The sequence below is a fragment of the Vespa crabro genome, chromosome 10 (assembly GCF_910589235.1).
Source record: "Vespa crabro chromosome 10, iyVesCrab1.2, whole genome shotgun sequence".
NCBI classification, from domain to species: Eukaryota; Metazoa; Arthropoda; class Insecta; order Hymenoptera; family Vespidae; genus Vespa; species Vespa crabro.
The window spans coordinates 3,846,266-3,874,263 of record NC_060964.1 but is presented as its reverse complement, the minus strand read 5'-3'; the positions used below and the strand labels follow the sequence as shown (position 1 = coordinate 3,874,263).

The following is a 27,998-nucleotide window of genomic DNA, read 5'->3' as shown; positions in this document are numbered from 1 at the left end:
AACATACCATTCGTTTACTGGCTCATCACCACCAACGACGGTCTTTGGATTGGAACTCCACATGCAATAAAGATTCTCTCCGTAATCTATATTTGCCCTATGCTCTAATCTACCCTTAGCTGCCAGAATATTAGCCCAATCCTGACTGGTCTTGCACAACTGAAAATTTCATAAATTTATAATTATTAAATGAAAGTTTCGATCTTATCGATCGATCAATCGATAATTACTTGTTTGCTAAGTCGCAAAGGTGGTACACCGTGTCGCACTCGATAATAATTGTGTGTCTCCAGGCACATATTGATGAATTCCTTGGGAGGCCCTGATCTACGCACAGACGGTTTACGCGTGTCAGTCTTTGTTATCTATAACATAGAGAGAGAACATACTGAAAATCTAATGATCTATTTTTTAACGAATACAATATAAAAATCTATTTAATTATAATCCAAATAATTATTCAAGAAAAATTTCAAGAAAAAATTTGATTATATATACGTGCAATTAATATTAATATTTTTTTTATATAGAATGGAAAAAAGAAACGCTAACAGATTGCAACGATTTCCCATCATTCTAACGAAGATCGATCATTTTTTAAATCGACCAATTACGTTCGAAAAATCAATGAATTCCTTTGCTTCTATGAGATTTCCCACTCACGTGCTCCAGCTAAGATTAAAAGTTCTTTCACTCGTAAAAACCTTTTTGAATGCTTCACTGTATAACAGACAGATAAAACGTTGGCAAGAAATCAAGATAATATTATATGATCATAGAACTTTTTTACGAAGAGACTAAAGAAAGAAGTTGCAGAGAACGATAACGATATTCTTTTCAATCGAGATATCGACGCTCTACGAAACGATTTCGGACTATTGAAAGTGAGAGGATATAGAAATTATTTTAAATCTCACGATCTGAATTTGAATAGAAGAAAATTTAAGAGAAGACGAGAATTAATATATTTACATAGATAATATCATACCATGTTTAAAAATAACTTTTGTATTATTTTATTAAAAAATTAATGCTTCAAATAATTCGTTATTTTGCATCAATTTCAAATATCCAAATATAACTTACTTGTTTCAAATGACTCGATGTATCTTTGTATCTTCAATGATTTCATTTTCATTTCAAATAATAAATTATCTCAATCGTTAAAAAGAGATAGATAAAATAGGATGATCATTTATGTTAATAAATAAATATATAATCAAATGTAATTTTCCAATGCCAAAAAATCTTTACAGAGAACTACGCATAGTATTCCCTATTAAAGATGGCTCAACAGTATAATGTTTTTGAAACGTTCGATAATCGAAGGCATCGATGAACGTGTACTTAGGGCGCACGATCATACACGTATGGGCAGTTGACCGGAAAAGGCGACTAGTATTAGTCATCCGACAAGATCAGTTCGATATCGTGAAGTAATAATTCAAGTCAATGAGAAAGACAAAGATAGACAGAGAGAGATAGAGAGACAGACAGACAGACAGACAGATAGACAGAGACCGAGAAAAAGAGAAAGGAAGAGAGAGAGAGAGAGAGAGAGAGAGAGAAAGAGAGAGAGAGAGAATCGCGAGCATCTGAAATAAAAGCAATCTCTTAAGAAGCAAATGAGTCATAGACGAATGGTAAGAAGAATTCATCCTGTCTGCTTTCTTTCTCACATGTCAATGTGTTAAACGCCTTCGAATGCAAATCTTCTAGCAACCAAGTTGTCCGGGTTCGACTCACCGGAGTCGCGTGCTTCTTAACGGACCGACGTAAATAGCGCGAACTAGTTGAATAGTAATTAGCATCGCGTGCGAATCCCGAGCGATCAGAGGTGCGAGAATCCTTCAGTGTTGCCTTCTTGTTTCCGTTATGTCTACGGTTCTATATCTTTAATCGTGATACAAAAGTCGATCGAAAATCCAGTCAGTCATTGATCGGATCGAAGCGAACGGTTACCTAAGAACAGTTTCTAGAACTATCTCTCCATGGACATTCTCACGTTTCGATAAGAAAGTATATTTATGTTCGAAAATAGTTACAGCGAGTGCAATAAGTATTCTTTATAGTTTTTTTTTTCTTTTTTTTTTTATATAAATGTATATTTCTTTGTTGTATTATATAATTCTTACGTATCTTAATTGCTAAACGTTCCAAGAAAAAAGTAAAAAGAAAAAAAAATCAAATAAAATAAAATAAAATAAAAGAAAGAAAATAGACATACAAAATAAATAATAGTTATAAAATATAATTTGCCAATATCATTTGCAATTGTTTTGGATAAAAGGAACTTTTTCGACAAATAAAAAAATAAAAGAGAAAATTCGAAGAAATCTAAATTTCGGAACAAATCTATTCTTATTAATATTTGTAACGATAGTTCCTGTATATGGAAATACGTTTGTATGTATAAATTTTGAATAATCTATTGAATAATATATATTTTCTTATAGATTAGTTACTTATTTTATATGTTTCCTTGTAACTAAGATATGTAAGAATTATAACGATATACGTATATGTACGTATATAACTTTATTAAAAAAAAAAATAAATAAATAAATAATACAATAAAGAAATATACATTTATAGAAAATTATTCCGAGTATAGAAATACTTTTTTTTTACCACTCGGTATTAATTACATATGAATAATTTTACCTGCGAGGAGGAATATCTCGCAGAATCTGGCGACGCAGAGGAGGACCTTGCGCTGCTACATGACATGCCATCGCTTCCTAAACTACCGTGAAAACTGCCGTGTAAGGAATTCGACAATGGTCCTGGTGATGCTGGCGATGCAGTCAAAGGAGATTTGGATCTAACCGATTCCGTCCTTGACCTGAAAGTAAATCGATTATATGGTATACAAAGAAACACAGAGTCTCTTTCAGTTTTATACAGTAGAGCTTCTGTGTAACTTTAAATAACTCCGTAATCTTTGTTCAAGCTGCTTATGTGCGAAGCTCACTTTTATCGAGCGTGAAAGAAGAAACAGTGCGACGTTCAGCGTGAATAAGTATTTTGAATAATATTTATTTTCTTTTTTTTCTTTTCCTTTTATGCAAATAATAAATCTGAAGCGATAAAAGTTTATAAAAATAATCATTAGGAGCCCGTTTATTTTTTTTCTTTTTAATTTGCTTTTAGGTTCGCTTAAAGCGATCTATCGAATATATGGGATACCTAATTAATTGACGATCGTTCTAAATACAAAGAGAAATTCAAAGATAATCGAAAAAATGTATAAATGATTAGAATGAATCAGAGCGAGATGTAAGCATTACAACGTATATGTGGAAGCATACAAGAAGGCAAATGATCGAAGAAAGCGCGCGCGAGGTCGGTCGATCTTGATCTTGCGGATCGCACAAGTAGTCATTACGACATGCGGAATGGGTCGAAGCAATTTATGACGAGAATATCTAACGCGCTATCTAATAGTATTTCTAATCTATTTTCCGGGTAAGCTAATCAGCCAAGCTGAATACTGATTCTACTTGCAAATAGTTTATTTTACATCGTACATATCTATCTATTTCTTATTTTATAAAAAGCAATTATTTCTTTAAGAATCATTCGATTACTCTTACGAAAGCTGTATCGAATGTATTTTCGTTACGTAAAAAAAAAAAAAAGAACAAAATATTAGCGATCTCGTAGTATTACGACAAACAATAAAATCGTAGAGTATCCAGTATTCAGCCGGGATAATCTCGCGTTTAAGAAGCGAAGAGAAAGCTGAAAATTTCAATGTACGACAACGAGGCGGTGGAGGACACGTCGTTCCTCAAGAATTACGAGAAGTCTCCCGTACTCTCTTCGCCCATGTTGTTCAACACGCTTTTACGATCGACGCTTTTACTTCCTCCTTCCCTACGAGCCTTTCCTTCCTTCTCTCTGTACCACTCTAACCACGGTCATGGTCGTCACTGAAGACCTTCCTTCCGTGCCAGTTCATCGACCGTCCCATTCCCATCTTGAGATTATTTAATATTATTTAATATTATTATTTAAATATGAAAAACAATTTGTAAAAATACAGAACATAATGTATATTCTTCACAAATATATAAAATCAAAGAATTTTTGTTTTCGTTGAAAAATATTTTCTACGTCAAATTGCCTGATTTCCTTGTTTACATTACGCCTTTCATTAAATGTTTTCTATACGAGTAAACGTTAATCTCACACGGTCTTTTAGTACTGAACGACCGTGGGAACGCGGAGCTATGTTATTTAATACATTCAATTCCCTTTCGTTAACGACATAAAGCGCATTACGTATTAGCACTACTAGTCAATTCACGAAGGCTCGTATGAAAGTATTAGAAAAAGAAAAAATAAATAAATAAATAAAAAGAGAAAGAAAATATTGAAAGGGAAAGCGTTCGTATTTCAAAGCATTCGTAATTCAAAGTATAGCTTGTAGCAAAGTAATCGCAAATAAATGTTGAAGTATCGTTTTAGTTTCAACGTTTATATATGAAGAGAAATTTTCAGCTGTCACTCTTAGAGCAGCTAAGTCTATAACATAAATGAAAAACAAAAAAAAAAGGTCGCTTGTACTACGGAAAGTAAAACCACTACCGATTCTAGTGAAGTTGCAAGGATGCCAGAGAGGGACTCGCTATAAAGCTATAAATCAGTCATATACTTTCTCGCTTCACTGGAATTGGAATTTGGCTTGACTGCAAGTCTGCACCATAGGTGAGTACCTTTCGGGCGACAGCTGGTCGACAAAGCCGACCACCTTCTTTTTCGTTCCACTGACGCTGAGCGAGGGCATACTACGCAAGGGTAACGATTTACGATGTACACAAACGTTCATCTTTTAACTTACGCTATATGTTTCTTTGACATATGAAGAGGGGTCTCGAGAGAAATTCGTAATAAAGTGTATCGAAGTGTGACCTCAGTAAAAGGATATATTCGCATTGGTGAAAGATACATCCTATAATTGACAACATACATGTACGAAGTCATAGTTTCTCTCGGAACCTCTCTCTCTCTCTCTCTCTCTCTCTCTCTCTCTCTTTCTCCCTCTTCTTCTCGTCTAATTTTCATCTCTATCTCTCATCTCTAGCTTCACTGTGATATATACACACATTTATAAAGGGAAAAGGATACAACGTGAAATTACCGACTACAACTTTACGACGTATAAATCTTTGCCTACTGAAACGCATGTAACGAGTTTCCGGTACTAGGATATACATAGAAGAAACGTCGTTCAAATTTCGTGCATTTTACGAACATTTCTCACAATGCAATATCAAACAATCTTATTATAATAGTAACAATTACATATACATACATGCTAATTCTCATCTAATTTTCATCTTTATTATTTATAAGATAGCACGACATCGTTCCGGACTTTCAATCGAGTACGATTTACCGCCGATTAATTTGTTACATAATATCCTTTTTATACGTGGATCGTCATCATGCCACCTCTGTTTACTCTTTCGCAATTTTATTCCTTGCAGAGAAGAATTCTGTGAACGCATCAACCAACCTGTTTGACTTTGGCGTAACGATGTCTCTCGTTTCCGAAGTGTATTTTCTTTCAGCTCTGCCACCGTTGAATAACTCGACGGTTTCCCTGGTGACGGTCTCTAAAAGAGGTTCCCCACCTCGCCGACCCTTACTGAAGGTTCTCTGATCCGTTTTACGGACCATAACAACCCTCGACAAGGGTTGGTTGAATTCATGACCATGCATAGTCGGTGGAATCATCGCTAATGATTGCGAGAGGGGTCCTCCTACGCGCGGAGACCTGGAACATTATTGAAATAATTGAAGCGACAATTTTCTTTACGTATAGATAAAGAATATGACAATGCGATATCGAAGAAATGAGAATTTTTATACTCTATAAATGAGATAAGTCACGAGTTCATAGAAAGGAAAGGCATAATCGCACGATCTTATCGACGTACGAAGGTAGAATGTTAAATGAGAAAAAAAATTTCTACTATATTTCCGTTCCGTGACCGAAGGTCAGTACGTGGTGCAGAGCGGTTAGAGCGTGTTACGTGCTCGAGGTTGACAGGTACATGGATATAATACAAACACAAAATGCACATAATACACACGCAATAGGCGAACAGAGGACGATATGGATAACCAGAAAAGAAGTTCCCTCTTAACGAAAACTACGTTCACAAGGGAAACGCGTAAAACTCGTTATTATCCGACCGATTAGATCTGCAGATCGATGTATTTGTTCAGCGTAATTCTCTCGTTAAACCTGCACGAGTTTTCTGCAGTAATTAAAATCTAATAGATCTCTTGTATGTTCGTCATTTCGTAGGATCTCATCATTTTCCATTCGATTAGATCGCATTAAGAGATATCGATAATATTTTCTTCTTAGAGACTGGATATCCTCGTCAATTATTTTTCATTCCGCTCGTAATAAATCCATAAAATTCGTGGGAACGAATTCGAAAAATCAATTTGGAAAGTTTCCCCGTAAAAGAAATGTTGGCTTAATGACTTTTGCGAGAAACCATAACTGTCGTAAATAAATCGGAAAGTGTTCCATAGAAAGAGAGTAATAATCACAATAAGAAGAAAAAGAAAATGAAGAATAAGAAGAAGAAAAAGAAGAAGAGGTCTGTTTTGCTTCTCGCAAAAAGTCTCTTTGTAGTTTGTTTAAAAAGTAATGCGTGTTCGCGAGATAGTAACCTTGACTGGAAATACAAACTCACGTATGATTAAAGGATCGATAAAAAGTTGCGGTCACGCGTCGAGGATTCGAGGTCGATACCATGAAGTTCGCAGAAGGAATCATAGATAATTTCGTAGAGAAAGAGAAAGAATGAAAGAAAAGAAGAAGAAGGGAGAAAGAGAGAAAAAGGAAAAGAAGGAAAGGAAAAGAGAGAAAGGAAGAGAAAGAGAGAGAGAGAGAGAGAGGGAGAGAGAGAGAGAGGGAGAGAGAGAGAGAGAGAGATTTTAAATGCAGAAACATACGAATTTTCATCGAAATTCAAAGTATTAAAATTCTTAACTGGGCGATAAGTACGAGATAGATATGTTCATATAATAATGAATTTATGAAAATCATATGAACAATGTTAAAAAGGACATATACGAAATTGTTACGAATAGATGAAAGACAAAGAGGACTTACGTATGAACGAAGAAGGATAATAGAAACTTCAGAATTTTCTTCTTTGCTCTTTATCCACGACGAAGGCAAAAACGACGACGACAACGACAACGTGGACGAAGGGAACGACGCCGAGGGCCCATAATTTAGGCGCGTAGCGTGAAAGACGTCTCGAAGATCGTGAGGCTTTATATCGGCGCCGTTTTCTCGAGCTCTGCACTCGGTTTAACCCGCGCGACAGGACGAACAAAACTGGCACGAGTCGGCCGGCTTACAGAGGGAGAAGGCGCCGCGAGAAAGGGAGAGAAAAAGATAGAGGAAAGGAAAGGAGAGAGGGATAGCTCTCTTTCTCTCTCTTTTTCTCTCTTTCTCTTTCTCTCTCTCTCTCTCTCTCTCTCTTTCTCTTTCTTTCTCGTTCTCGCTTCGAGAGAGGAAAGGTGGCCAATTAGCCGTTACTCGGCGCAGCAGCAGCAACAGCAGCACATGCCTTGAGCGAGTAACTCTCGATGCAGCTGCTGCGAGAGAGTCTCTAGCGTGCCTGTTAACTCGCCGATGTTCCGAACCGTACTGCCTGCACGTTCCTCATGAAACGTATTCGTAAGTTAGAGACAAGCGTAGAGAGAAACTTCAATATCAGTGCTACGATATTTATCACGAGAAACGACCTTTAACTTCGTCTGCAATCGTAGACAATAATCGATTGGATTTCGCAAAAACATAATCAATATGTAAGTATATATATACATATATATATATATATTTGCATAGTCACTACATATATACACATCATAGAAACGTATAGATATATACGTATGACTGAGATATATTTTCTTACACGGAAGTTATTTCTTTTATAGAAACGTTCTTATGTCAAAACGCAAAGAATCTCGTGTCAACGTATTTCATTAAGTCGACGAGTCGACGGATAATGAACGAAGAAATATAAATTTCTTCGTGCATGAAAAAATTCTTTAAGGAATAATAACGTTTCGTCTTTTATTTTTATCTTTTTTTCTTTCGACGCATGCACGCACTGCTTTATTAACGAACTCGCGACTATATCGAATAATGTTCTCTTTTGTTAGAGAACGAAATAGAAAAAATAAATAAATAAATAAATAAATAATAGAACGAAAGATAGAATTCGTAAGAAAAAAGAAAAAGAAAAGAAATGCGTAGCACTCATCGCAATAGTTTTCTTCTTCCGCTTTCGCGACAGAAAGCGCATGCGCTCACGCTCTCCGCGGGAAGCAACATAATTCGAGACGAAGACACACGGCCGAGCGAGTACCGCTATTCCGGCTGACCGGAATCACTGCTCTGGAACAGCACGATATTCGTATCTCATACTCGACTCTCGCGAGGAGCAGAAAGCACACGCTCGGCCACCATCTCTTTCGGAGCACGTGCGACCGCCCAACAGTTGCACCTGCTCGCGCCTTCTCGCGCGTTCCGCTTCGAGAATATCGGACAAGGATCGCGAGAAGGAAAATTTCTATACTGCTACACGCGGAACGTTTCATCTTTATTTTTCTTTTTCTTTTTATCTTTTTTTCCTGACGAGAAATCATTATCAATCATATCGACCGTGCTATTAATGCGGTAAGAATTCTCAGAACTTCTTAATCCTCTTCTTTATTATTTATGAATTTCGAAAAATTCCAATGAATAATGTAAATTTTGAATATGTAAAAGGAAAAAGTTTTTTTGTCGAAGTCTTTCTACTTTAATTCTCGAATAATTTTAAGTATAATCGATATATTATATTGGACAAAAAGTAATGTCATAAATACATAAATACTTTATATTTAAATAAATAATATATAATATATTATATTATAGATATATAATAGTATAGTATCGTGTTGGTAAATAAATATTGTCGAAATTTCCAATTAAAAATATTTTGTGTTTGTTGTTCTTTATTTAGATATAATACCAAAAATTCCGACATTATTTATTGACCAATACAATATTTTATATAGCGAAATAATTATTAAGCTTTATACTCCACCCTTTATCGTAATAAATAAACGTATAATACACATTTGTTATCGCACATGTTATAGGATTAATAATTTATATTGTAAATGTTCGAAAACCAGGTCTTATATTATTCTAAACTAATATAATAGTCTTCTTATAAAAATCACGAAATGAGAGCACGTCCTTCTCGTGCTCGTTCGTATATCTACCTGTTTCAAATTGTGGAGCACTTGATTAGAAAGGATACACAAGGTAGAATAGAATTAAAAAAAGAAGAAAGAAACCTTAGAAAGGGACTTACGAAGCGACCAACATAGCGTGCGTCCTTCGGGAGTATACAATACTTTCGTTTAAGTAAGATACTTGCCTCGAAAGTAGCGTAATTTCTTCCGGAATGAGTGATACTCTCACGAAATATAAAGATACTTTTCTTTTCTACGTCCAAACTTATTGTAATTTTTATAACGAAATGTAAACTTTCATTGGGGGACAAGTTTTTCGAATTGATCGAAAATAATTCATTATCTTACCGGGAAATCTCGAAAGTACGAAATCATGCGCAATGTTACTACTTCTTATCTCGATCTGATTATATCTGCCCTTCGATCGTGCTCAAGCTCGCGTGACCGTCCGTAACAAATCATAAATGCTCCATGAAATCGACGACGCGTAGATATGTACGTATATATCTTACTTTGATTTTACGCAGACATACATTACCAGTGAAAGCAGCCAGAAATATGAAGAAAAAGGAAAAGAAGAGAAAGAAGAAGAAAAAGAAGAAGAAGAAGAAGTTACAACCTAATCGCTCATTTTGAATTCGTGGAAATTAAAATATTAAAGGTATGCGTTTTCTACAAAATCATTTACGTATACGCATACGTATATACATTACCAGTGAAAGCAATATGAAAAATAAAGGAAAAGAAGAAGTTACCAGTCTCATTTCTCATTTCGAATTCGTGGAAATTAAAATGTTAAAGGCACGCGTTTTCTACAAAATCATTTACCAAGATTTTCTCGGCACGCAGTTCTTTTTACTTTCGAAGTTGTATCAACGATGATTAATGTAATAGAATATTTTTATATGATGAGAAGGATCATCAGATGTACGTATATATCTGCCAACATGCCGTATAATTACAGTCGAAGAAAGTCCATTACGAGCATGCGCGACTAAAACGGTATTTATGTGAAAAAGAAAAAGAAAAAAAAAAAAAAAGAAAAAAAAGAAAAAAGAAAATTATTTAGAAGGATTCTCGTGCGCTTCTTTCTTTAAGAATGTCGACTTATGGCAGAAGTTGTAACGAGGAGACACAAGATATCGTATTCGAAAACTATGCGGTCGCTCGGTGGTAACGCTCGTGGAATAAATTTCGTGACCAGCATCGCGTGCCATCGAGTTCGCTCGATAATACATACAAGTAGAAATTTCTTCTCGATATAGTCGACTACACTTCGAACTTGTCATGATTTAATTTCGATGTTAGAGATAAATATATGAATCTTTATCGTGAAATTTTCCACTTAACGAATTGCATTTGCAAATGAAAAGCTTATTTCGAGAAAGTCTTTAATTCAAGATACATATTATAAAGCTAAGGAAATGATAATTTTTTTCTTTTTTTTCTTTTTTTCTATGTAAAAAATTTCTTAAGATATTACATTAACTAGTTAAATAAAAATAAATCTAAACAGATTGAATCTTTTAAATATTAATCTCATTAATTTCTAAATAATCATATTAGAAATCATCGAATAATCGTATAGAAATCAACAGGAAAAGATCGATTAATGACGATTAGATCATCAACGTTCCCGTTTTTCAAACTAATGAACGTTAATCAATCTACAGCTTCCATTAAACGAATTGTCCTACTTTCCGAAAGTATGTACATGTACTATGTCTCCGATATAGATCCGTCAATCCATCCTTATTATTCCGACGTAATCGACCATTTCGCGTAATACTCTCGAGTATTATATATATATATATATATATATATATATATATATATATATATATCCGTATTATATGTATGTATGTATAAGTACAAGAACAAGCGAGCACACAAAGAGATGACGCGATTGAGATCGTTGCGGTTGTTCTACGATCTCGGCCCGATTCTATCCTTGTAATTCGATCTTCGAGGTCATTGCAATGACAGAAAACCAACGAGGAAAATAAAAGATTAAGTTGAGTAAAGTCTAACGAAATGTTGTCATTAAGAGGATATCTTCGAGATTGTATAAAACGATGATGTTGCGTTCATTATGAAATCTCCGTCACGTCTCGTTGATTACGACTGCGTCGGATAACATAACTTGATAGCCCTGACATTGTCGATTCAAATGTCACGAATAAAACGAGTTTCGCGAATCAAATAGTCCACGATGCATTAAACAATTTCGAATGCGAATATTTACGAGGTTATTTTTTTTTTCTATTCTAAAACCTCGATTTAATCTTTTTTCTTTTAGAAAAAAATTAAATAAGAAACAACATTTCGACTGATTTCAAACTATAATTGGACATTCGAATAATCAAAAGTCGATGTCTCGATGAAAGCAAATATTGAAATATTTATTCCATCATATCTATTGATCTTTTTTTTTTCGATACGATAAAAAAAAAATTGACTTTTGACATTGTGGATCGAAGTTGTTTTGAAAAAAAAAATTCATCGTCATTGTCCAGATCTAATTTAAAGAGTCATACGCGATAAAAGGGAACAAAGTATCTTTATGAAAAAGAACAGGTGTTCCTTCTGTATCGTCCTCGAACCTCATGATCTTTCTTTCCATCTCCTGCTGTTTAACTCGTGGTTCATTAAAATTTCTTTTCTATACGAGTCTGCGAGAGATCGTGCAAATAGGCTACTGACGCAACGAAGAACGCGCCAATAGCTTCTCGTAATGACCGATAATTAGTCAGAGGCTATTACGTAACTATGCTATTGTCGAGTAATTTATTCTAACAAGGCGTCGGTCGTTCGAGGATTTATTTAACTATACCAAGATAAAAGAGATTCTGTAATGTTTCCTAAATGTTTCACTCGTGTTTACAATTAGAACACTCGTAGTTACTTTCTCAGATCATAAAGCCGATTCTGTTTATAATAAATGAAACATTTTACAAGGAGTTTTCCTTTTCTCTATGAATACGATTCTCTACGATTCAGTGTAAACAGTATAGACATTTATATAGAATGAAACGTAGATGCAAAAAAAAAAATAAAAATAAAATAAAATGTACAAAAAGTTTTAAGTCTTAGTGAGAGTATCTCGTATCTTACGAACTATTTTGTAAACACTCGCAATATTAGCAGCTATAATGACACGTGCACGCGTTGATTCTAAACCGACCAGAATTTTCGTGACCTTGTCTAACTGATACTCACCAACACAAAGATATTCGAACAGAAAATAAACTACATACATAAATTCAGTATATTCGTGTCATACTTATTTTATCGATATTCTGATATTTTAGCTTGAATTTAATACATGCCAACATAGAATATCGAATTCATTCGAGGAAAGATAAAGTTTATTTACATATAAACGGCTGTACAAACTTATAAATTATTTTTACATTGGTACGAATGAATTCATTCATCGTTAACGGCAATTTCTTCAGTTTAAAACTTTAAAAATTGTTTCTCGGATTTATTTAATGAGTGATTTTCTTAAAACCAAAAGAGATGTTATTTGTTGCTAACACATACGGCACACCCAAACTTTAATCATCGTTATCCGTAAAGGCGTGGCACCTTATCGCGAAAATATGATTGTACATATTTTTGTAAGGACCTTCGAAAACTATTAACCCAGAAATCGCGCCTTTTCTAATTGCTCATCATTTATGTTGACTCATCAAAAGATAAGCGTTATATTTATGTCACGATAAAATGAATCGATCGGCTATTAAAACACATACATTTGATGAAAAGAGAATTGATTGGCAATACATCAGAACTTTCATTGTTTGAGCGCTCTCATCGTTTCGAAATATTCATGGCTCTGAAAAAATAATATTTCAGATACTTTCAAAATTTCAACGCAAATAGTACGAAGTTAAAGAAAACGAAGTATTCAGGTAATTCAAGTAATTCTTTTGACATCAAGAAAGAATAGAATCCGTAAATTTAAATACATATAATTTATTTAATTTTTTTCTTTTCACCAAAAATATATTATTCATATACTTTTTTTATTCAAAAACTTTTATCTCTTTATTATCTCTCATATTAAAAATTCTATAGTAGAATAAGTATTCTCGAATTCCTATAAGCTAATGTATTCGACAACGATCATGTATTATCATGTTTCACACGTTAGAATATAAAAATGTGATCGAGTCGTCTTACGATAGGCATATCGGTTTTAGGGTCAAACGAAACAGCCGAGCAGTTTTAAATACTAGTGAACGCACATTCCAGATTCATATCGCATTGTCACGTTCTAATATAATGATATTTTCAACAAACACAAGCACAATTCATTCTTCAAAAAACATACGTAAGCAAGTACGTGCATTGGTTGTAAATTTCGAGATAAATTTTAACCGGTAAAGTCTCTAGAGAAAATCGATCGGAGATGACTTTAAAAAGAAATACGAATGTATCTTATCTTTTTTTTTTTTTTCGTGCTACGGTCTCATAAATAGCTTTCTCGAGCTCTCTTTTCAAGTCCTACCGGTGAACGTTACTCCGCTTATCGAAACACACCAAGTCGCTTATGAGATAGCTTCTTTTATGTCATAAATATCTGAAGAGATGCGGGATGATACAAGCTGGGGAGTATCAGTGAAGGTGTGGTGTATAACATATATCGTTTATTTTAACGAGCAAACTACTCTCGTACAAGAGAACAATATTTATGGCAAGTTGATATAGATAATAATAATGATAATAATATAAAGCAACGCGATCTCCAGAGAAAAGGTCCTTGACGATGAAACAATCTCTTTTCAAAATGAAACTCGTGGAAAAATAAAAGTAGAAACTAAAAGAACCAGAGACGTTAAATTACATGACTTGAAAATTCTTTATAACATTACCATACGAATAAATTAATGCAGCAGGTCAAATCAATTAGACTATCGATCTTGCCGCAAAACAATTCACGTGCAAGCTGTACTGTTATGAGCGGAAATAACACGAGTAGTGGTAGATAAAAGCGTTCTTGCTCGTATCGTACGTGTATATAGTGTAGGTAGGAGTGGAGCGTGCTCGTAAACTTTTGTACCGGTGTACGCGCTTGGAAAGGCCTTCAGCAGGTTCAAGGTCATGGTCGTTGCGTAAATCGAAACTTCCGCGATGACTTCGACGAACAATCAACAATAGATAATCAGTTTTATCGATAAGGAAAAGTTTTGCTTCATCAATTATATATATATATATATATATATATATATATATATATATATATATATATATATATGTATATCTATATATAGATATAGATTAGTAGATGAAAAAATGAATAAAAAAAATATTATAAACGAAGAAGAATAGACGAGTTATCATTCTTATGAGTCGCCTTTCACCCTGGACCAGCCAACTAACTCTTAACTCTCTCCATTGGAACATGATGCAGCGATAATGACGAAACGAAGGAACACCGATCGATAGAATGGTTGTCTAGCCATCGGCCGTTTCTAGCCTACAAGACGATCCCTTCGGACCTTGATACGGCTCTCTTTGAAAGAACAGCCTTTCGCAAGGAGTGGGTGCAGCGTTAAAAATTCACCTCTCGTTCTCGCTTATCGTGAGAAAAGGAGCAAACGTCGAAGCGATCGCAAATGATCAAAGCCCCGCGGCTCGAAAATAATACTCGCGCTCATTTATATATATATATATATATATATATATATATATATATATATATATATATATATATGTCGATAGTGTAAATTTCTTATAAAAAATATAAAGAGCGTATAAAAATATTGAAATTAAATAAAACGAGTTTAAAATAAATTTCAACATTTGTAAAAATTGTTTGTAACACTTTCGTCAGAAATTCTTTTGTTGTACCTCCATACGTCCATTTCAAATATGTTGGCACACTCTTAAGTTAATAGTCAATAGCAGTGCATATGATTTATGGATTTTTTTAAGATCGATAAAAACGTTGGCAATGTTGTCCTGATCAGAAAATAACGATAACGAGTTATCGAGCGAGTTTACTCGAGGCGTATTAATCTCAGAACGTTTTTGTACTTTCTCAAAAAATAGGTCAGCAGATTTAGTTCAAGAAATGAGTGTATCGAATATTTTCCATCGAAGAAAGGCGACCGCGATATCTTATTTTCCCTGACCCTATAACAATCTCCCGATAAATTTCTGTCCTGAGTTAGACGCCACGAGGGAGATTTTAATTAACGATTATCGATCAAATGGATTTTCGTACGGAGCTTTAGATATACGAAAATAGCCGGAGAGGGCAAAGAACGATCTCGAGAAATTATGGGATACATTAGCTTGTGATACAACAAAGGACTCACTCAGTAAAGTAATAATTACACGGTCGTGTTCCTTCTGTATATCTCCTTCGTAAAGTCGATCCCTTTTGCTTGCCTCTCTCTTTCTTTCTCTTAGAACGAACGGATTTAAAAGATTCCGCGTATCGGTACCGGCACACGCTTCGTTCTCAGAATAAATCGCTGTGACTGGGGTCAAGAGTTCAGCAACGTGGGTGGAGTGCGTAGAAAGATCGAGTTCGTTTCTCGTTGAACATAAAATAAGAATCTACGTTTTCTTCGAAATGGCGTTCATTTAGCAGACATAGTTGCTCTTGAAAAACGTTCATGTTTTACAATTTTTTTTTATGAACATTTATTACTATTTATATCACTACCATTTATATTATCGTACTCGCGATAATTTGCTATTGATGTATAGTATATGCAGCTTTGAAAGAACAAAGAAAAAAATATTATGACGCGCTATCGATCAAGACAAAAACCTTTATTTTTACAGCTGAATACTTATTCTTTGAAAGGATAATGCAGTAGTTTATTTTGTTGATCATTTGAATAACGAATAATAAATTCGATGAATCATTTGAAAGGAAATGACACAATGAACGGTATAATAAACAAATAAAATTCATTTCAAGAAACAACCTCAACATTATAAAATATAACCAATAATTAGATCTTCAATTAAATCGTCTTAAACAATAAAATCGTATAATGAAAATGATTAATTGTGAAATCCTTTTTGTTGCTATTTCGCTAATATTACGCGAATGTAAATTCCTAATACATAAATAAAAAAATAAAAAAATGGAAAATTTCCGAAACTTTTAATTTAGAAATGAGACATTGAAATCCCTTAGCATGTTACCGGCGCTCGAAATGAACGGAAACGAGAGAAAGAAAACAAAGTTGCCTGTAAACTCAATGTGGAGTTGTAAAGAAAGGAGATAAAAAGAGTTGGTTATTTTCTGTCGGAGGGTAAAAGGTGGGATAAAAAAAGAGAGACAGCTTGTTTCTCTCTTTATCGTCGCGTCCTCTTTATCATCGGTTAATCGTCCTTACCTCACGCTGTAGGATCTTCCCGGTTTGGAGGTCATTGTACTTGGTCGAGAATGGTTGCAGCAATGACGCCGGCACCCAATCGATTTTCCACGACGAGAACGGCGACGACGTCAACGGTTCAACGGTATACCGGGAAAAGCCGCCTTTCAGTTTCCACCCTCTTCGTTTCTCTATTCCCAACGCTTGCCACCCCTTATGCGCTCGTTCCGAACCTCAGCACCGCCTCTTGGCACGTGACTGCGACGTAGAACTCGGAAGGGAGCATCCTCTTCAAGTCGCAGACCAATCGATAAACACTAGCCAGTTCTCTTTTCGTACAATGATATTAACGATGAATATAACGATGATGACGACGACGACAACGATGACGATGACCTTCGATTTTCAAGCTTTCCCGCCTGACTTGCACAAACTTCCACGTTGACTCGTAACCACCAACGCCACTATCAAAATACCTAGCTTACAACCCCTCGATTTTCTTCCTACTTGTTGCTATTTTCAATCTCGAATCTCGATCTTTTTTATCATCGAAATGACTTCGATAAAACGATTTCTATTTCCACAAGTGAAAAGAGAAGGAAATAGTTACGTTTTATCAATGTCACACATCAAATCGAGAATTGCTGTTTCCGTTTGCCGAAACGAATGATTATGAGCGAATCGTTGTCTGTTTATCCAGTCATAAAAGGAGGGGCGTGATCGCACGTTCATATATCTACCTTTTTCAGTGGCTTATCGTGTGAAGAAACGAAGAGGTAACACGTGTTATTCGCACGATATTTCGTCTCCATACGACAATATTCGTTCTTGATATTCGTCATACAAGATTCTTCGATCATCACAAGGTCGTAGCATAGTTTAAGCCTTATCTTTCGATTTGTTACATTGATAAATAGTACATTCTTTTAAGATGAAAATATTGTTATATCACAAGAGAGAAAGCATTTGAGCTCCACTATTCCCATAAATTGAATCTTAAGATGAAATGGGAACGATCAGAAGAAAATGACACAATAATTTCTGCGTTGTTGATCACGAGCTTTCTGAACGTAGGAACGTCTCTTGTCGGCGACATGCCGCTAGGAAATGGACGCTGAACGGCTCCGTTCCCTTTTCTCGATGGCGCCGAAAGGATATATATGTATGTGGGTGTATATAAGGGGGTGGTATTACGTATTGGGTATGCTCTATCCACACTACAATGTAGAATGAAGAGAGAAGGATAAAGAGGAGAATAAAGAAAAGGAACAGGAGGAGGGAAAGGAGGAAGAGGAGGGTGCGTTGTATTCTCGAAGGAGAGGAACCACTATGGCAAACGTTCCCGTTTACGCTATCGACCGTATCGCACTGCGACGACGAATAGAACTGACGGCATATACGACCTCGTGGCGCGCGACTCGCTCTCTCGCGCACGCTCGTGTATACTTACACACGAACGTATTCCTGAATGTACACAGGTGGCGCCAAAATAAGGGCACGTACAATCGACGTTCATTCGCCACGTGCGTATCCTTCTCCACCCTCCAAGTTTAATCTTTGTTCCTTACTTACTCCTATTTTGTAATTTTTATATATGGATATATTTAAAATTTATTATAAATTTAGGCTACTATTTTATAAAACCCGGTATGTTCTGTCTAACGAAACGAATGAAAAAAAAATATCATATGAATATATATATAGCCTAAGTGAAACGTTTTTGAATTGCTTCTATTTGTATTGAAACTATGTAATAATTACAATTTCTTTTGATATTAATTAAGAGAAAGATACATTACAAATCATATTAACAAAATATGAAAAATAAAAAATGAAATAAAATTCATCTATGAGTGTTATCGTTCCTAAGTTATTACTCTTTGACATGGAATTATTATTGAATTAATCGAAATCGAATTGATTTCTTGATAAACTTATTTTTATACAGAATTCAATGCACAAATCAAATCCTCAAGTAATGACCTACATTTTCAATACATTCGATATATATGCGCATGCGATTTTCTTCCATTCGAAGAGTTAAAAAGGAATAAAAGATTTGTACTAACACAAGAAAGGCATAGCCTAGTTAATAAAAAAAAAAAAAAGAATATAATTGGAAATAAAGGAAAAGAATTAATATAAGCGTATCGAATGATAATTCTAATGAATATACAATCTGAAAGATGCGTTGTTTTGCATATTTCTCACAACGAAGCTTCAATGCCTTCTAAATCTCGTTAGAAAGCTAATCATTAATTTCTTTGATTATCTACTAAATCCTTTCCATTTGACATCGTTTGTATTCCATTTTATCTCTATCATAAAATCTTTTGTAAAAATCAACTTTCATTACGTACATCACGAGCTCCTCCCACCCACCCCCCACCCTCTTAAAAAAAGAAAAAACTCTAAAGAAAAATTCGATATATCATGAAAAGTACATATATCATGTAGAAAACATTCCTGTAGGCCGAGACAGACAGACTCGTCGTCGTCGTTAAAAAGATACAAAAGAGAAACACGAGACGCGTGGCCCCGTTTCAATGTCTTAGGCTAATTATTCGTAGAGCGACGCGACGAGCCCTCGAAGAGGACGTTCCATGAGCAGACAACGATAATGATCGCCGTGCTCGCACTCTCGTTTCCGTTGAGACGATATAAATGGTAACGAGCAATGCTTACTGAGTGGTGGGTGCCACATTAAGGTTGGCGGCGCCTATGATCTGCTTGCTTATTGCTATTAGCTGACGAGATACGCCGACACCAAGGCGAATACCGCGTTTATAATTCTCAGCTGGAGGAAATCTCTAGTGATGAGCTATGTAGCAGATTTTCCTCGGTAAGGAAAATAGAAATCGTTAATCTTGTCTTTCCACCTTCGATAAGAAAAAAAAAAAGTACGCGAAAGAGAAAAAGTTAGGACGAAATGATAATAGCGTTATCGTAAAGAACGTCATTGACTTAAATTTAGAAACTTATCATTCTCTACGAATTTAGTTTAAATCTTTTAATTTTGTAGAATAATTCGAAAGAAGAAAAAAAAAAGAAATTGAATGCTTTTATTTCATTGTTTTATGTCTTTTATCTTTCTTATCCAACGATGATATATAAATGAGATAATAAAAAGTAAAAGAGAGCAAAAGTGTCGAAGAAGTTGTGATTTGCAGTGTCATTGTCAGTTGGTCAGTTGTATGCCGTAGGTGGTTGCTCCGTAGGTACTCTCAACAAAATTCCAAAGTCGCTAAGCGCGACGAGACTGTGAGAAAAACGAGAAAAAGAAGGAGACCCGTAGAAGAGACATAGGGCTCGGTGGTGTAAGCGAACATACGAAGAAACGAAGAAACAAATAAACGATGGAAGGAACGAACGAAGAGCGGTGGTGTTCCCGAGGGAAGCACAAAGAAAGTCGCGAGGAATGCCGGGAGTTCCAGACGCGTAAATCGCTCAGCGCTTTCCTGCGCATAGGTGCACACACCATAGGATAAATATAGACCGCGGCCAGAAATATGTCTTTCAGGCCGCACTTAAAATCGTCGCTTCCGCCGTACGTGTCGGAGGCTGCGTTATACCTTTAGGGCCGACTACTCGAAACTCACGCGCTTTTCGACGCCTGATCGCATCCTCTTCGTCATCCTCCTCGTGGCTTCTTCTTCACTTCATCAACGATGAAACAACTTTTCCTTAAGCTTTACCCGTCTGCTTCTACTCGTCTGTGACTAGTAACATAACACTGACTTGACACTTCCGCTGTTTAATAACATGGTGTTAATAATAAGCATGGTAAAAAGAAATGCCTCGTCTTTTTTATTATTTACTAGAATTATTAAATATCTTTACAATATACTCGTAATTTCGATCTTAACGATTCATATTGTATGATAATCTCATACAAATCTTTGTATCAATTATTTGTGTTATAAGCTTTTCAAATATGTAGTTAACAAAACAAATCTGCCGATGGCCCATTACTAATATGATTACAGATACATTATGATTTCATTGCACATGTAAAATATGAATAAATTTTTTTATACGATTTAATAAATTCATCAAATCTGACAAACATTTCTATCCTTTCTAAAATTGTGAGATGTAATACTCCGTTATCCATTCGATATAGAGAACTGTGCATGACCTCTGATTTCTCTCTTAGCAGGCAATGATTTGTATTTTCTTTTCAATCTCAATTAAGTAATTTTCTAGCCAATTACATACTTAGCTTTCCGTATTACTTATTTATACATTGTATTATTTTTCTTCTAGCATTATTTTAATGTATATTATATGTTTATCTTTTGTCTTCTATAATGAACATATTTACGTCAATAAATAAATAAATAAATGAATAATAAAAATTCTTAATAAATATTCTTTTATTTATTGATTAAATTCTACAAACTAAACAGCAAAAAAATAACAAAGCATTCGTATGGATCATTTACTATTATATAATTTAATTTTTTCGAGATACTCTCAATAGATAACTATATTTCGTTCTCTCATCGAATCCAATCTTCCAACATAAAACTACCATCAAAGTGGCTGTATTCCTGTTGTGCTCATCCTGAAAAAACTAGATCCGACTCGCAAGAAAAGATTATCGATCCACAGGATCGCTGGCGCATGAAGTCTCTCAAAGTAACAAAATAGAAAATCTAAACGAGCGGCGTTAACAGAAAGATGAATAGAAGATTTATTTTATTATATATAAAGATATTACTTGAAATTGTACGAAGAGACATTTATAATCAAGATAATAATTTCTCATAGTCAAAAGTCCGTCTCAAAACTCAAAAATACAGTACTCGTATTTGCATTCTATTTGTTCTATATCTTTTGTTTTTGAATCAATTTTAATATCCTTTTTATATTCCGACAATATTGAGGATCTCAATATTACAGTCTAATAGCTAAAAAAAAAATGTAGTATATCCTTGTCCTCCTTAACGGAATATGCGAAGCTTCGATTTCCCGGTATTAACGATTAAATTGCTTATAGACAAGCCGAGGATATAATAAATTAATCATTTAGGTTAATATACAGAAATATAAATTAAATTAACACATAAGGATCAGATCCCTTCCACGGAGACGATAAATCCTCTGGACGAAAGCCTATCGGTAGAGTAAATATAGGCCTGATCTACGCGTGCATAATCGTTGCATATTATTATTATTATTATTATTCTCGACGCGTCGCCTCGGGGAGCTTTAGGTTATTTACGATCGTGGCGTGCGGCTGTTCTTTCGTTGTGACTGGCTGGTGCACGCACACACACATTAATACTCGATTGAAAGGTTTCTATTCACGATGGATAGCGAAAAGGTGAACAACTTTTTTTTTCCTATATAAGTCTCGATTTTCCCGACATAAGAGGAGGAAGACGTTCACGGGACCGAAAGAAACGATCGATTGAATGCTCGTTGATATACCCGCAAAGGTGCGGTTTCACGAGATAGGTCAGCGCCTTTAGCGCGAATTGACTCGCGAATCGGCTTGTGAATTGTACGACGATCGCCTTTCTCTTTTATCGAAGCGAACCGATTCACGAAACATTCGTTTCCCGTTCACGGAATCCTGTACCGTCTCGTGTTACCAATCTTAGATATTAGATTTGATTAGTATATCGTTACTATCATAAAAGACAGCGGAACATTTGATTTGATTAGTATACCGTTACTATTGTAAAATGCAGCGTAACATTTTTATAAAAAAGTATCTTTCTTTAAATTTCTTTAATTTTTCTCAACATTTTAAACAAATGTTTCAACGAGTGTATAAATTCGTCATGAAAAGAAAAAGAAAATAATCAGTAGTGCAGTCTATTGAACTTAGTTCTACAGTTACTTTTTCAAAGCATCGTTGTACCATTGAGAATTGATCTCTACATTTTACGAATAATCGAGCGTATCGAAAGTGAAAGCTGAGATAGCTTGAAATCAATCATATTTTTACTTTGTACCGTAGAATCAATTTTATATACATTTTGTTTAGAAAAGAAACTCATTCGAGATCGACAAGTACTCATCTTTATAATGATTAACGGTGATGGAGCGAATGGTAATTAAAGTACACGGTGTCTCGTTCGTATGTAATATCAAAGGTTAATCGAGAATGACCCGACTTGATCCATGCGTAGACAGGTTTAATTGTAATCCAGAAGATATTATGTCGCAGCGTGCACTCAGAATCCCGTTTCCATGAACGTGCGGAGAAGCATAATGCGAAGAAACGGTAAATCATGATTTCAATTTAATCAACCAAATTTTCCTTCTCTTTTCGTGCCTCGCAAAGTAGTTGTTAACGCAATAGATAACGGTACTCATCGTTCGTATCTCGAGTTTGTTGAGATGTCGGGTCGAATTCTCGATAGTTATTCTAAGCTTACGTAATCGATCCTTTTTTTTTCTAAATTACGTTTAGCACGATATCCGTTTTGCTAACAGCAAGAGAAGACCGTTTACGCCGAGCACATGTCGACGTTCGTAAAAACGTTCGCTCATAAATCCTTGACTTTTTGCGGATACATATGTGGGACGGTTCGTTTGTATTAAGCTATACACGTTCTATATTTTTTTAACTGAATTCTGTCATGTCGCATAAGTTTTATAATGTTATACTATAATATAACAAGTAAAATTGAAATAACGATCGCTTAAGGAACCCGTATCAAGTTTGTAACAGCGTTAACGCTTCGAAGGAAATCCTTCGTAATGTAATTCTTCCCCGTTGTTGCGTAAAATCATTTCAAAAGGAACACGAAGTAACATCGTCGGTCTAGCGAAACTTACGATTGACTGTGAGATGATATGTACTTATTACGTACTTATAATACATTATGTATTCATCCTTATTTCTAAAACGTTCGAGTTTCCTCTTTTTTTTTTTCTTTCTTTTCTTTTTCTTTTTCTTTTTTTTTTTTTTTTGTTTTTTTCAATAGATTCGAACAGAGTTTGCATGATCGTTATCCTTCGTGTTACGAGTTATTGTCCTCCAATGCGAACTCTTTCAGTCAAATACTCGGACATCGAGATAAAATAGCTCGGATTACCGTGAAACAGATTTTAATCCCATCTGTAATGTTATTACGACATTAGAAGGAATCGGTAATGGTAATAGTACAACTCTCGTGCCAATAGCTAACCATGCAAAGCGTGATAGTATCCGAAGAAAGACGAAGAGAGGTCTTCCTTTCAAACAAGAAAGGCAAAATCTCATTGCGAAGTTTCTACTTTGGCAATGCCTTGGCAAGTTTATTCGTGCCGTCCTCTCGTTCTACCTTTCGTGCCTCTTTCTCATCTCGAATTATCGAGAGCAAACGATTTCGACGATTTCAACGACGATTCTACATCACGAAAGATTTCTCAGCTAACAAACTTTCATCCCAATTTTCCTGTTCGCTCACTCGTTAAATAGACACTTCATTAGTGTACATTCATTAATGTATCGACATATCGATTATATACGTAGGTCATATCGAAACCAATTAACTGTGACACCTATGATGGATGATAAACTGTAAGATTGTATCTCGTTTACTGGAACGAAAAAATAAACCAAAGAAAATTCATAAACGTATTTTCTCTCGACGTCAAATGAAAAAAAGTGTGCATTACTTACAATGTAATATCAAATATATATATATATATATATATATATATATATATATATATGTATATATATATATATTAATTTCGTTATATTATCAGATTACTTTCTCTTATATTTCCAATGAAATATTTTTATTTTTATTAGACGAATAAAGAATATCGTATTGTTGTGGTACTTTGGTATATTACGTAATACTCGTCAATAATATATCCCAGGTACGGCACGTGCAAGATAGATCGTTGAAAAGGGTTACGGAAATGATTGCCAAGGGGTCTTAGATCTCTCGTGGTGGCTGGTTCGGTTAGAATCTCGGGTAAGCGGAAAGAATCGATTTACCTTAGAAATGAGAACAATTGACGATAGAACAAGGAAAGCAAATGCACACCGCTACGTGACCATCATTCGAATCCAAAGCATTAACCCATTAGAACTTAATTCGATATTCCAACGTGTCGTGATCTGATATTCTGGAAACGGGACACGATCTTGAATCCGAAAAGAAAAAGGAAAAGAATTAGAATCACGTCGATTTCACGTGAGAAACTATACATACGTTTAAACTTCAAAAATTCAATTGACTCGTGCTAGCAATGATGATGAATAATTCAATGAAAGAACGACGAAAACGAATATAACAAAGACTCGTAACTTTCCTCGAGCAACGAATAACGAAATAATTGAAACGAGTAGAAGCATTCGTTCTTTCATTTTCTTTTTCTCGTTTTTTCTTTCTTCCTTTTTTTTCTTTTTCTTTCTTTCTTTTTTTTCTTTTTTTTTTCCTTTTTTTTTTTTTTTGATTCTTTCTTCACGCTAAAATTATCATACGCGTTAATCCGTTGATTTCTCTACTCGTCGAGACGTTATTAATGCTAATAGCCATTATGACAACGTACAGCGCACGCGCGTCTTTCAAAAGCACTCGAGATTTCGTTCTCACGAGAGAATCTACTTGTTAGGCTCCCATTCCCAGCGAGATCTCGTGAACTTGATGAGCGGGCAAGCGGAAACGGCTGCGTTGGCAGTAGGTTGGAGCGGCCGGTTTTTTTTTGTCGAAAGTATTTTTGAATGAGAGCTGCGCGATCTCTATATACGTTTTTTCTATGTATGCGTATGCACATACGTACCATACATAATCAACCATTCGCGTTTCCGCGAAGACATCTCTAAATATGTCTCGACATTCAAAGAATTCGACTCGAGAATCTTTTCAGCGATCATCAACGCGACGTTTTGGTTGTTTATTTCGATTTCTTTTTTTTTTTTTTTTTTTTTGGTTTTTTTTTTGTTTGTTTCTTTTTTTCTTTCTCTCAGAAAAAAGAGAAAAGAACGGTAAAGAACGTTAAAGAACGGTAAAGAACGGCCAGCTGCGTTTATTTTCCTCGACGAGAAATCCTTGACGACGAACATGCCAGGAGAAAGTTCCCGCAGGTTCTTCGAACGATTAACCGTGCTTACCCTACATATCGCAGGACAACGTCTCGCGTCGGGCAAACCAAATTACTACGTTCTCTCGTGGGCATCGTGTGAATATCCGACGTACGATAGCAAGCTTGTTAAAAGACTCGGTTCCATAGAATTTCCGCAAAGTATTTCGCAGCGTGGAAGCGGATAATATCTTCTCGACAATTTCCATTCGCAAACCGCAACGTTTCATATCGCAAATTATATTACTTCTTCATAATGCTCTTACAGGATGAATATACAACAACAATCCATTTAACTAAACGAACTTGGTTCTTAGTGACGTCATTTTTTTTTCAAGATTATCGATAAAGAATGTCATTAAAGGATTATAAAGTAAGATTTCTATGTTTTATGTGATCAAATCCATTAAAGATTATGATACGTTGATTTATTTAAATTTATTTTTTCTATTGCTTTATGCGTTACATCAAAACGTCGATCTCTTTCATCGTATTTTAATATCAATGTTAATTTATAATCGTTCAAATATCTACGTTCAATTAAATATTCAGTTCAAATATCTATCGTTCAATTAAATACGATTGGTAAATGTACGTTCTTCGATTGATTATATTTCCCGGAACTAAATCGAACGATGGAAAATGTTTTCATATTAATGGAAAAGCTATAAAATTAAAATAATAATATTTTTTCAATAATTTTAGAAATAAATTTTACGATCATTTCCAATCGTCAAAATCGAAAAGAAATCTTTATGGAAAACAAAACTAAACGAGATCTCAAAGTTTCTCGAAAGAATAGAACTGTAAGTTAGCGCTTTCCAAGGAGAAGATTCTCAGTGGACGCTAACACACGGAATTATGTCGCGCTACGTGCATTAATCCAATACGATTCCGTATCTGGGCGTAACGCAATTAGCGGCTTCTCGCACGATGTCGTTAAAAGGCCCGACTACTTTGTGGTTTTCCCTTTGCGTGGTTAATTTCATGGTCACTAAGCAGCGCAGGAAAGAGCGAAATCGCTTGCCATTCACGACGACTATGGATACGCTCAGGTGGATGATGATCATTAAACGTTGCTTATACGCTATCGCTTATGAAATTAATTATTCTGCCTTGCTCTATCTCACAACATGGTATAAATAAACGATAAAAATAAACGATATAAATTTTATTTCGTTTTTTTTTTTTTTTATGTTAAACGAATATTATTGCATCGTTTACATTGATATATTTCATGAATATAAATTTATTAAAATATTAAAATCGTAGATATGTTTTATAAAATTTTTGTGTCAAATAAACATATGTAAATAATCGTTCCATTTACAAAAATTAATATTAATACGATTTTATGCTATCGTCGATGTTTCATTTCGTTTTAGAAAACTAGAAACATTTTCAATCTCGAAAGATATAACCTTCGAAATGCATCGTTGAATCTCTCGAATGGCATAGCATTCACACCCTTTGAAATTTTCACGAGTTTACGGCCTATATCGATACCTATCGACTTTCGATACCTACGTATATACCTACTATACTGCAAGAGGAATCCACTTTCGCGTAGCCTTGAAAACTTGACCCGCAGAGAGAAACGGTGCCTTTAGAATCAACGAGGAAATGCGAGTGAGGTGAAAAGACTCGCGATTCAATTTCTTGCCGACAACGAAGTCATTGCGTTCGTCATTCATATTGATATTCCACGAAAGCAAAGACAATGACCTGATTAAAAGTCTACAATAAAATCGGTGTCAATATCGTTAGTGCACGATGAGAAAAGAACGTGATGAAAAATTTGCAACTAAAATAATAAGTACATAAGTATGTATCTATCATTAATAAATCGCCAATATTAAATCAATATCTCACATTATTTCATTCGTTTAAGATCTCGTTTAATTCACTTTGACGATAGGGTGATTATTTATCTATTGACGAATTTCGAAAAAACACAATTTTATGATTTAACAAGAAATAATAAAAAGTCAGACTTTGGGAAAACGAATTGTAAGAAAAATTCAACGCTCTTGCTTTCCTCGTGGAATCCCGCTCATCGAAAACCGGTTCTACACGGCGCATAGTTTCAATACGTATCGTACCGAATCGTAATTTTGTACGAGATCACAATGATAGTATAATAAATTCGTACGAACGTTTCTTTTTTTCATTCTTTTCACATACATAGATATAAATATATGTATGTTTGTAACATACAAGCATGACGATAAACAATTTTCTCGCATATCAACGAACTCGAATAAACTTTCATTAAGCGTGAAGGATGTACGTATATCTATTTTAAGAACGCTTTTCGAAATA

General features: G+C 34.8%; 1 protein-coding gene across 5 annotated transcripts in view; it reads right to left on the bottom strand.

Moving 5' to 3' along the window:
• LOC124427567 (probable pathogenesis-related protein CaO19.6200) overlaps positions 1 to 27,998 on the bottom strand; it is a 35,038-nt gene that overhangs the window by 1,567 nt on the left and 5,473 nt on the right. For 2 of the 5 annotated variants that reach the window (XM_046970645.1, XM_046970646.1), the window contains exons 3-7: positions 5,525 to 5,785; positions 4,722 to 4,793; positions 2,665 to 2,845; positions 231 to 365; positions 8 to 159 (exon numbers count right to left, since the gene is read on the bottom strand). In XM_046970645.1, coding sequence (XP_046826601.1) covers positions 8 to 159; positions 231 to 365; positions 2,665 to 2,845; positions 4,722 to 4,793; positions 5,525 to 5,785 — 801 coding nt within the window. Of the gene's footprint in view, positions 1 to 7; positions 160 to 230; positions 366 to 2,664; positions 2,846 to 4,721; positions 4,794 to 5,524; positions 5,786 to 7,144; positions 7,678 to 16,658; positions 18,034 to 27,998 lie in introns of those variants that run through there. The other 3 variants (XM_046970647.1, XM_046970649.1, XM_046970648.1) reach the window with 3 other exon arrangements.